The following is a 10,142-nucleotide window of genomic DNA, read 5'->3' as shown; positions in this document are numbered from 1 at the left end:
AATACGAGAGAGGAGGCAGGACACTTAGATTCTGGAAGAAGGTACAGGCGTGAAGCTGGGCCGTGGTGTCCCGGGGCTCACGGGAGTGCAGCCGTGGCTCCGTGGGGGACGGGTTCCGTGTGGCAGGGCTCCACCCCGTCCCTGCGCCCTGAGGTGATGAGCGCTGCTTCGAGAAGGTGGTTCTCGTGACCTATGCACCCAAAACTAAGGTGATGTTGTGTGTCAACTACACTTCGATTAAGGAAAAAAATCTGAAGAAAAAGAAGACGGCGGTTTGATTTCACAAAACCATAATCCCAGTATATTTTGAGAGAGCTCTACAATAGACAAATGAGATGCTTCTCAAACAGATAATCTGAGAAAAATTTAAATGGTCAAACGGTGATGAGGTCCCAACTTCCCGTCTGGGACTAACGGCCGCTTTTGCTGCTTTCCGTGTAAGTTGTGTTCGACCCGGCAGACTTGGTTGTGTCAGCAGCCGCCAGACCGTGAGCCTCACACGGCAGGTATCTGGTGTCTTCAGCGGGCGGGAGTCCATGTTCCCCGGGATGACACAGGTCAGAGGAGGCACTGGGACCAGAAGGAACATCCGGCGCTCACACAGGGTGCTGCAATTACTACGTTTTAAAGAGGTTCATCTTTCAGGGGTCCTGATAAAAAATGGCAGTTTTCAAGTAACTGAAATGATTAAACTAACTCTGAATTCGATAGTTTATCAGAGCCCTTAGAGAAATGTGAACGTGAAATAAACAATGTGATCAGCTTATTCAAAACAGTTGACGAAGATTTAATCAAAATAATGGGGAACGTGTATATAAAAGGCAGCAGCAAACAGGGGCGCCTGGGGGTTCAGTCTGTTAAGTGGCCGACTCTTGGTTTCGGCTCGGGTCCTGATCTCACGGTTGTGGATTCCAGCCCCACATCAGGCTCTGCGCTGAATGAAGAGCTTGCTTGGGATTCTCTCTCTCTCTCTCTCTCTCTCTGCCCCTCTGGCACACGAGCACACACACACTCTCTAAATTGATAAACTTAAAAAAAGCAGCGGCAAATAAAACAAATCAGGAGACTTTTGCTTCTCACCAAAACGGAACTGCAAGGAATGGATTCATCTTTCAGCGTGAAACAAGAAAAGCCAATACAGAAAACAGAAAACAACAGAACCGTGATTTTCCACGCGGTGGGTGCGGGCAGCGAAACGGAACGAGCCCAGAGCAGAAGGAAGCAAAGCAGGTGAGCCCCACACTTGTCCCCGTTGGAGGCTGGAGAGTCCCCGGGCCGTGGTGCAGGTGGAGAGGACAAGAACTCGCCAGCCGCCGGGGAGACCGGGGCGGTGTGAGCGGGAGGACAGAGTGTCAGAAAGGACAGAGCTGCAGGGGGAGGTCCCTCTTCTGCATTCACAGGGCCCCGTCAGCGCACGCGTGTCAGGAGGGTCCTCAAGTTAAAGAAAGGATCATCTGGAAGGATTGGAGGGGATGGCGGCCTGGTCGCCCCAGCAGAACGGCTGACGAACTTGAAGGCATCTCTGTAAATGGTCAAAATGAAAACTGCTCAGAGAAAACAGTTAAAAATGAAAAGAGCAGCAGTGAGCTGGGGCCCCTTCGAGGGGTGTAACAGATGTGTGACTGGAGACCCTGAAAGAGAGGAGGGAGTGAGCTGGGGGCAGAAAATGTACCTGAGGAAAGAATGGCTGAAAACGCCCCCGATTTGACAAACGCCGTCAACCCACGCGGCACCCGACAGCTCGGGACACCAGGCACAGGCCACGTGAGGCAACGACCCCGCGCACCAGACTCAACTGCTCGAAGCCGGCGGTAACGGAGACATGGTGAAGGGGCCGGTAAGGAGAGGACACGTCACACGCAGAGCAGCAGGCAGGGCTGGCGGCAGGTGTCCTGCTGGAAGCCAGGGGGGTGACGGGGCCGAGAAGCGGCATCTGCAAAGTGCTGAACGCACAAAACCCAAACCAGAATCGCAGACCCAGCCGGCGTTCTCTCAGGAACAAAGATTAAGTAGAGATCTTTGCGGACACACAGCGCCGGAAGGAGATGGCCACCAGCGGGCCTGTGCGGCAAGAAGTGGTGAGGGACGCTTTGGGCAGACACCCGCGTGTGCATAAGGAAACGAGGGTCACTGCAGAGGGAGACTCTGTGGGGAGGTAGAGACCTTTTCCTATGTCATCTCTTCTAAAAATGTAAGACATGGGTTTTATACAACGATAATGACCACGTATGACCTGTGGGTAAAATGTGGGGCACGGTTATCAAGAGAGGGCGCTATCTTCAGGTGCGCATACTACCTGTGGAACGGTGTGTCATTCGAAGGGGGGCTGTCTGTGCCACGTCCGTAAACCCCAATTCAAAAATAACAAAGGGTTACAGCTAATAAGCCAACGTAGGAGACACAAGAGAATCATAAAAATACGAAGTGAGGGGCGCCTGGGTGGCGCAGTCGGTTAAGCGTCCGACTTCAGCCAGGTCACGATCTCACGGTCCGTGAGTTCGAGCCCCGCGTCAGGCTCTGGGCTGATGGCTCGGAGCCTGGAGCCTGTTTCCGATTCTGTGTCTCCCTCTCTCTCTGCCCCTCCCCCGTTCATGCTCTGTCTCTGTCTGTCCCATAAATAAATAAAAACGTTGAAAAAAAAATTTTAAAAACAAAACAAAACAAAAAAATACGAAGTGAATCTAGAAAAATTCAGAAAATGACAAAAAACAGAACAGAGACTACGTGGGACCGATAGAAAACAGCTATGCGATGGACTGGAGTCTAAATACATTAATAACCACAGTATGATTATCCAGACCTGTGTAGAGCGTCTGGATATCCCAATAGAAAGATGATCAGTTTGGATAAAAAAACCCAGACCTACAAGAAAATGGATTTTAACTATAAAACACAAATAGCTTGAGTAAAGGATGAGGAAAATACTCCACGCTGACACTCATCGACAGGAAGCCGGAGCGGCTACTTCAGCATCAGACAAAGTGGACTGTGGACACGAGGACCCTGCTAGGGATAAAGAAGGCCATCCCATGATAATAAAGCGGCCAACTCATCTGGAGGACACAACAACATTAGACATTTTCGCACCCGGTAACAGAGTTTCAAAACAAAAAAAGCTAAAGTGGGCAGAACCTCAAGGACAGACAGACAAATGGGCGCGGGGCTGCACAGGTCGTAAGATACGAGATTAACACACACAGATCAGTTTTGCTTCTCTGCACTTGCTGGTGCCATCAAATTAATCAAGTTCCACGCCACCCCCATCAAAATCCCAGCACACTTTTTGTGTGGAAAATTAGCAACCGATTCTAAAATTCGTATGGAACTGTAAAAGGACCTAGAATGGTCAAAACGACTTTGAAAAAGAACACGTTTGGAGGACGGACGCTACCTGATTTCAAGACTCATTACAGGGCCGAAGTGATCAGGACCATTTGGTTGGGGCATAAAGGTAAACAAGAGATCAATGGGACAGAACAGAGGGCCCAGAACAGACCCACACACACACACGGAGAACTGCTTTTTGATAAAGGTACAGAGGCAGTTCAGAGGGGGCATACAATCACAAAACTTCTAGAAGAAAACATACAAGAAAATCTTTGTGATCTTGGGTTAGTCTTATCTTTCTTGTCTTAGATAAGACACTGAAAACACAGTCCATGAAACAACAAATTGATAAATCAGACTTCATCAAAATTAAAAACTTCTGCTGTTCAAAAGACATCACTGAGAGAATGAAAACACAAGTCACAGACTGGAAGAAAAGATTTGTGAAGCGTATATGTGATAAAGGACTCCTAGTTAGAATATACCAAGACTCTCTGGGGCGCCCGGGTGGCTCAGTCAGTTAAGCGTCCAACTTCAACTCAGGTCATGATCTCGTAGTTTGTGGGTTTGAGCCCCGCGTTGGGCTCTGTGCTGACAGCTCCGAGCCTGGAGCCTGGAGCCCCCTTCCGATTCTGTGTCTCCCTCTCCCTCTGCCCCTCCCCCGCTGGCACTCTGTCTCTCTCAAAAATAAATGTTAAAAAAATTTTTTTAAAGAGAATATATAAAGACTCAAAACTTAATTAAAAAACACACTAAGAAACTGGCAAAAATTTTGAACACACACTTCAGCAAAGAAGGTATAGATGTCCAATAAGCACAAGAAAGGAAACTCAGCGTCACCGTCATCAGGGAAATGCAGACTGAAGCCACAATGAGCTACCACCTCACACGCCCCTGGATGGCTAACAGGAGAGACAAAGAGCATTGCCGTATGTCGCTGAGGACGTGCCGTGCCTGGAACCGCCCTGCACCGTGGACAGAATGTAAAATGGTACGACCCCCTGGAAGCAATGTAGACACTTCCTAAAAAGTTAAACAATATACTTGTCACGTACACGGTCCAGGCCCTCCACTCACGGGTATTTATTTACCCAAGAGGAATGAAAGAATGCATCCGCACAGACACGTGCATGGCAATGCGCGCGTGAGCCTGCCCTGCTGATGCCTCCTCGCCGCGGTTTGGGGCCACTCCTTGGAGCCCAGCTCGCCACGGGGCCTGGGGTCGGTGACACGCAGGCGCTCTTCCTGACTCCTGCCGGGTGTCCCACGTGGAGTCCCCCACAGCGCTCCCCAAATCGCTCCTGGGCTCCTGCTTCCACGTGTCTCCAGCCTGGACTGTGCGGACCTCAGAGCCCAGGTTTCCACGGTCACCCCCAGCAAGGCCCAGCCGCGTGCCCGTCCCCGGCCACCGCTACAGCCCTGCCCTTCATGGACGGCGAGTCGTCTTTCTAGAGCTCAGACTGAGAGCCTTCCTGCCTGCCTGGACCCTCTCTTTCACAGCCCACTTCTGATCTGTTGGGAATCCTGTCAGTTCTCCTCTGAGATGCCTCCGGAACACGGTGCTCTGTGGCCCAGAGCCCCACCTTCCGTCGTCGGTCCCCGCAGCCCCCCTCGCTCAGACAGCCGCATGGAGTCTCCTGTGTCTCCTGCTCTCTTCTTTTTACCCGCGTGAGCTCCCGCCGCCCCTCTGCCGCTCTTCTCCAGAACACCCCACTTCCGACCCCTCCCCACCGTGGCTTTACCCTCCGTCCACGGCCTCTTTCACCTTCTAAGATGCTTACTCAAGCCGTCCACTGGCCGTCCACCGCCCCAGCGCCGGAGGAGGCCTGGGTCCATCACGTCCCTGCCAGCTCCTGGGCCTGGAGCCCCTACCCTCGACCAGGGTGTCCGGGTGGTCTGGGCACCCAGGGCAGACAGGAAGGGCCCTGAGAGGCAGGCACTGTGGGCAGGCTGTCCCCGGCTACTGGATGCCTGCTCGGTCTGGAGAGGCTGAGGGTCTCTGCCTTTGAGTACCCCCTCTGCCGGAGGCCCAGGTCCTTTGCTGTCTGTCCTGAGGGAGTGTGGGGGCTGTCCACGGCGGTGCCGGTGTCCCACCCGGGACTTCAGTGCCCGGAAGAGGCACAGCAGGCTCTGGAGGGGAGCACGGTGAGCAGACCTGACCGTCGGCTCTGGAGTGGAGCCCATGGCTCTGCAGGCTGGGCAGAGAGCCACACTCTCTGGCCGGGGGGTGGCTACTGTCACCGTGCGTGGCCCGGCCTCCCCAGCCCACAGTGGTGGTGGTGGGAGAGGTGAGTTCTACTAATTAGAAATGGTGTTTTCATTATTGTCATTTTAGGAAGTTTGGCACAAGCGACACCAGGACGACCTTGCAAGCCAGATATTTAAGAAGAGTTGGGCAGGGAATGAGATTCTAATCCATGTGAGAAGGAACCAGCTTCTGTAGCCAGCAGGCCGGCCATGGGGGGGGGAGGCGGAGGGGGGCTGCACGTGCGCACAGGGGCGGGGTCGAGTGGAGGGCACAGACAGGAGCCAGAGCCAGTGGGGGGCAGCGCACAACATTTATTGAACTCTGCCATGGTGCAGAGGCGCTTCCTGGCCAGCCACCCTGGAAGATGCCTGGGGGCCCACGCGTGCGTCCCCAGCACATGACGCGACGACTCAGTGAGGTCAAGACTCCAGCACCCACGGCCTCACCTGCACGGCGGGTTAGGACCCTGTCCTCCGTTCTCCTTCCCCGCAACAGAGGGAGCGCGCCCCTGCCCCCAGCGCAGGCCCGGTGGGCACGTGGGAGCGAGCACAGGCTTCGGGGAGCAGAGTCAGCACGGGGTGGGGGAACAGCTGGGTGGGAGCGAACCCGTTCAAAGCAACCACGGTTCTGGGAGAGACGGCTTGTGGGAAGTGCTGTCGGAATGTCAAACCAATTCTTTAACAGGTACACTGACACTAAGGGACAGTATTTCTAAAATGTCACAGATGGGAATGCCCCCAAAGCATTTAAAATAATTAACACTGCATGCCAATGCGTGAACAGACGAGCATAAATTAATTCCCAGAGAGGTATCGGGGACAGAGCCTGGAGCTGACACAGAGAGAATATAGATTTGCTCTGTTGGTGTGTATGTCTACGGCACATAACTTTCGTTAGTAAAGAAAACCTCTATTTATATTTGCGACGCAGGGCAGGTGGGCGGTCTGTACAGAGTGTGCGAGCCGGGTGGAGGTCAGGTTCACGGAGCGGAGGCCGAAGGGCAGGATTAGAGTGCGCCCATCCCAGTGACCTCAGACGTCAGCCTGGAAGACACAGAAGCACAGAGGAGACAGGTCACAATGTTCTCATAAAACGGTTCCAGAAGCGAAAGGCTCACCTCATGTGTTTTTGTTTTTTTTAAGTTTATTTATCTTGGGAGAGAGAAAGGGAGCAGGGGAGGGAGAGAAGGAGTGGGAGAGAGGGAATCCCAAGCAGGTTCTGCGCTGTTAGCACAGAGCCCGACACGGGACTCGAACCCACTCGAACCCACGCACCGTGAGATCATGACCTGAGCTGAAATCAAGAGTCAGACCCTCGGCCCATGGAGCCATCCAGGCGCTCAGCCCTGTGTGTTCTTATAGCCTTTGTGTCTGTCTCCCTCTTGGCTGTGACAGATGTGTGGCCATGACTGGAGACCAAAGCAGAGCAGAGGGAGGAGGACCCACCGGCGACCAGGTCGGCGGGGTCTGCCTTCCCTGTCACCACATCAGTGGAGTGACAATAACCCCATGGACAAGCACAGGCCACCACAACCATCTGTACGCAGCCGCTGCAGGAGGGGCACTGCGAAGTGGAGACCGCCTTCTGAGAGCCCAGACGTTCCGAGTTAAAGAGGAGGGTCCTGCCTCCCCGGGTGTGGTCATGTGCTCTCCGACATGCGCCTGGGCAGGGCAGCTGAGGTGAGCGTCCCAGCCCCAGGACCTCACCTGCCCCACGGCCTAACCTCTGACCCTCACACAGTCCCTGGATCCGCTGCTCAGCGGGGTCTGGGTGGCGGGGAAGGGGCGCGTGGAAGCAGAATGGCCCGGTACTGTGATCTCTGAAACCACATAACCGAATCAACCCAAGTGTTTGGCTGACCCCTGGCCTTCCCGGAAACGCTCCGGCCTGTAACGACCTAGCCCTGCACTGGAGACGCTCCATGGTGAACGGTCAGGTGTGAACGTGCAGAGGGGGTGTGGGGGCCCGAGTCGGTGTGGTAACTGTCTCCATCACGCCCACCCCCACCCCCCGGCCAGGAGAGAGAAGCCCCCAGAGGGGACAGGGGTCTGGGCTCCCACCAGGGCCCTCCAGTCCCCCTGAGCACCCTGTCTGCCAGCAACACGTTGGGCAGGGCCTTATGAACACTCACCTGGCATTGATGAGGTACTGGGCAAGGCTGATGTTGGCTGGGGTCCCCGTGATGGTGATCTGGCGCTCCGATGACCCTTCTGTGGCATTGGCGATTTTGATCTGAGCTCCAGACATCTGTCGAATTTCATTGATTTTGGTCCCTTGGCGTCCAATTATGCAGCCTATTAGCTAGAAAAAAGGACAGAGGACTTCCTTAGAGAAGGGACCCCACCCCAGCTGAGTGTGCACAGGGCCCTGGGGAGGCCCCTGGACAGCCTAACCTTGGTCTGCGCCCCACTCCACGAACTCCAGGCTGCCGACGGCCGGGCCCTGCCTGGTGCCCCTGCTGCCACAGTCCTGACAGGTCCGCAGGCCGAGAGGCACCTGCTGTGTCACCTGCCCTGGTGCCCTTCAGGGCCTGGGCACCGGGGAGCACGCAGGTGCCAGCACCAGGGCCCTCTTGGCCGCGTCCTCGGCTGGAGAAGTGTTTGAAGCCAGTTTAAAGCTTGTTGCTGCCTAAAACCTGTCTCTTGATGAGCCTGGGTGAAAGTCTGAGGACGCATCGGATGTTCCCTTTCCTTCCCACCGTGTGACCCGTTTAGGTGGGATGCAGTGACCTCTGGGCACTCTGGGCCATCTGAAGTTGTAGTCAGTCATCATGAATCAAGCAGTCAGAAGGACCAGAGCCGGGGCCCCTTGGGACACAGAGGCAGCCACGCATGGGGCCGGACGGCAGCCTGGGGTCTAGACCAACTCTCTGTGGGGGCCCACCCTGCAGTGTAGGGGCAGTAGGGCCCCAGAGAGGCCTCCACAGGGGGCAGCTGGCACCTCTTGGTGTTTACCAAGGGCAGAACGGGGCGCTGCCCTTAGCCAGGGGCCGCCGAGGGCAGCTCTGAGAGCACACACGGGCTGGGGTGGGCCCGGGGCAGCCCTGTGGGGAAGTCTTCTGTTCCAGCCTCAGAGCCGTCCGACGGAGGGGCTGGAGACGGTGTGGGACGGTGCGCGGGGAGGAAGCCCATTTACACACGACACACCTCAGCACCTAGGCAGTGACCGCAGCTCGTGGGGACACAGGTGCGTCCCGACTCGCTCTCGTCCCTAAGGTGACCTGCAGCATCTCAGTTCTGCTCTCCTTTCTGGGGTTAGGTCGGCTGTCTCACTGCACCATCAATCTCTCCAGACGTCCAGAAAGACGCATCTGCTCCAGAGCTGCCCGGCTTCCTCTACGCCCTGCCCCCACCCAGGCCCCGCCCACTGCACACCAGGCCCCACCCCTCAAGGTCTGTGAGAGTGACTTCCAGGGTCACCCTTCTGGATCTTTGACTTGTCCTTCCCTGGCCGCAGAGGAATCTTGACAGCGGCTCCTCAGTGGGGCAGGCAGGTGACGGCTGGGCATGTGGGCTGGCATGGGGGCAGCACCGGCCCCTGGTGGAGGGAGCATGTGGGGCCAGTCCCCAGAAGATGCCAGTGCTCAGGAGGGCCCCTGGGCTTCCTCCCCTCCCATCCTCACACTTTGGCCACTAGCAGCCCAATCTCCCTTCTAGAACCTTCCCCCTTCAGTGCAAGTAGCCCCAGCTGAGCTAAGAGCCTCCTGCAGAACCGGCTTGTTTTCTCCTCCAGTAAAGCCTATTTGAGGAAATGATCTCCTCTGTCTGGCACGAAGACCCGCGTTCTCTCAAATATCTTCCTCTTCCTATTTTCTTGCTGAAAACGTCCTGACGCCCAGCCCTTGATACTTCCCGGGGGCCTCACACCTGAGGGGCCCTGAGCTCCCCTCTGCCGGGCTGGGGGCTCGGCCCTGAAGCCGCCCCTCACTCCTTACTCAGGTGGAACACGTCCCTCTTCCAGACAACACTGGGAGCACCAGCGCCACCGACAGGGACATGGGGTGAGTACACGGCTCTCGTGGCTGGTGGCTGTGTCCTCAGCAGCTAGAAAAGGGATGCAGCAAGTGAGAGGCCTCCCTAATCTGGCGGGAGCAGCTTAGGGGCCCCGCACCTGGCCTCTCTGGGTCTCCTGACCCTGCGGGCACCCAGCCCGCGCCCAGCCCTCTGCTCTCACCGTGAGCCCCAAGAGGAACCCAAAGGAAGGTGACAGAGATGCTTTCAAGTAACACGGTCCCTCCTAACTGCATCCAAAGCTGAACCCCAGAGGAACCGCTGTCTGACCCTTAGGTCTCTGGGTGACGTGGGTGGGGACCGGGGACAGGGCCCAAGTGTAGGGTAACTGCATGCACGGCGACAGCATGGGCCAAGTGAGTTCTGAAACAGGCAGTGAGCGCCTAAAGTGACACCAGCCCAAGGCCAATGATACCAAGGCCAGGGGAGTACAGGACCACCACCACAGGCAGCCCCACACACGGCTGCCGGCCCTGACCCCAACTGGGTCCCTGTGGCCTCGCCGGCAGGCGGCCAGACTGTGGAACCTACGTGTGACGTAGGTCACTGCACGTGCC

At 56.1% G+C, this 10,142-nt stretch overlaps 1 protein-coding gene across 15 annotated transcripts in view; it reads right to left on the bottom strand.

Annotated features, from left to right (window-relative positions):
• Nucleotides 1-5,866: 5,866 nt before the first annotated feature.
• PCBP3 (poly(rC) binding protein 3) overlaps nt 5,867-10,142 on the bottom strand; it is a 271,138-nt gene continuing 266,862 nt past the window's right edge. For 14 of the 15 annotated variants that reach the window (XM_086676185.1, XM_086676191.1, XM_086676192.1 and 11 more), the window contains 2 exons: nt 7,707-7,876; nt 5,867-6,618 (listed from right to left, as the gene is read on the bottom strand). In XM_086676185.1, coding sequence (XP_086532311.1) covers nt 6,582-6,618; nt 7,707-7,876 — 207 coding nt within the window. In that variant the 3' untranslated portion in view covers nt 5,867-6,581. Of the gene's footprint in view, nt 6,619-7,706; nt 7,877-10,142 lie in introns of those variants that run through there. The other variant, XM_086676194.1, reaches the window with a different exon arrangement.

Source organism: Puma concolor, chromosome C2, assembly GCF_028749965.1.
Source record: "Puma concolor isolate L17-30 chromosome C2, mPumCon1.1.hap2, whole genome shotgun sequence".
Lineage (NCBI taxonomy): Eukaryota > Metazoa > Chordata > Mammalia > Carnivora > Felidae > Puma > Puma concolor.
Note: the sequence above shows the minus strand (reverse complement) of the source record. Positions and strands in the feature narration are given on the sequence as shown.